Source organism: Penaeus monodon, chromosome 22 (assembly GCF_015228065.2).
Source record: "Penaeus monodon isolate SGIC_2016 chromosome 22, NSTDA_Pmon_1, whole genome shotgun sequence".
In the NCBI taxonomy this organism is placed as follows: domain Eukaryota; kingdom Metazoa; phylum Arthropoda; class Malacostraca; order Decapoda; family Penaeidae; genus Penaeus; species Penaeus monodon.
The window spans coordinates 4932919-4933550 of record NC_051407.1 but is presented as its reverse complement, the minus strand read 5'-3'; the positions used below and the strand labels follow the sequence as shown (position 1 = coordinate 4933550).

Genomic DNA, 632 nt, shown 5'->3' with positions numbered 1-632 from the left:
CCTACTATCCCTCTGCGGTTCTCATACGTCTAGCATGCCCACAGAGGACAGAATAAACCCAGAAAACTTACGTGTACGATCCGAAGGTGTTGGTGCAGGTGCCGTGGTGACAGGGGTGCTTCCTGCATTCGTCCACATCCGTCGTGCACGTGGGTCCGGTGAAGCCCGGCGGGCACGTGCAGACGTACGTGTTCCCCGGGGAGTGGCACGTGGCCCCGTTGCGGCACGGCTTGGAGGCGCAGTGGTCCACCAGCTCGCACTGGTCGCCGCGGTATCCGGAGGGGCACTGGCAGACGTAGGTGTCGAGCGTCAGGAGCTGGCACGTGGCGCCGTTCATGCAGGGGTCGGAGTCGCACGCGTTCTCGACGGCGATCTCGCAGAGGGAAGCCTTGTAGCCGACGGGGCACTCGCAGTTGAACCGCGGCCCCGACACGTCCAGGATTACGTTGCACGTGCCGCCGTTCTGGCAGCGAGGACCCGGCCCGTTGCGGCACGGGTTCAGGTGCTGGCAGTACTCGCCCACGAACTGGTCAGGACATCTGCGGGAGAGAAGGGGCGGGATTAGGGTCGTGTTTCACGGGAACTTATCTACGAGTAATCTGAACTTTAAAATAAATAAACTGCGTAAGACT

General features: G+C 61.6%; 1 protein-coding gene across 1 annotated transcript in view; it reads right to left on the bottom strand.

The window, feature by feature from the left end:
• LOC119586839 (neurogenic locus Notch protein-like) overlaps positions 1-632 on the bottom strand; it is a gene marked incomplete at its 3' end in the record, with an annotated part of 145347 nt that overhangs the window by 21731 nt on the left and 122984 nt on the right. The window contains 1 exon segment of the mRNA XM_037935567.1: positions 72-539. Coding sequence (XP_037791495.1) covers positions 72-539 — 468 coding nt within the window.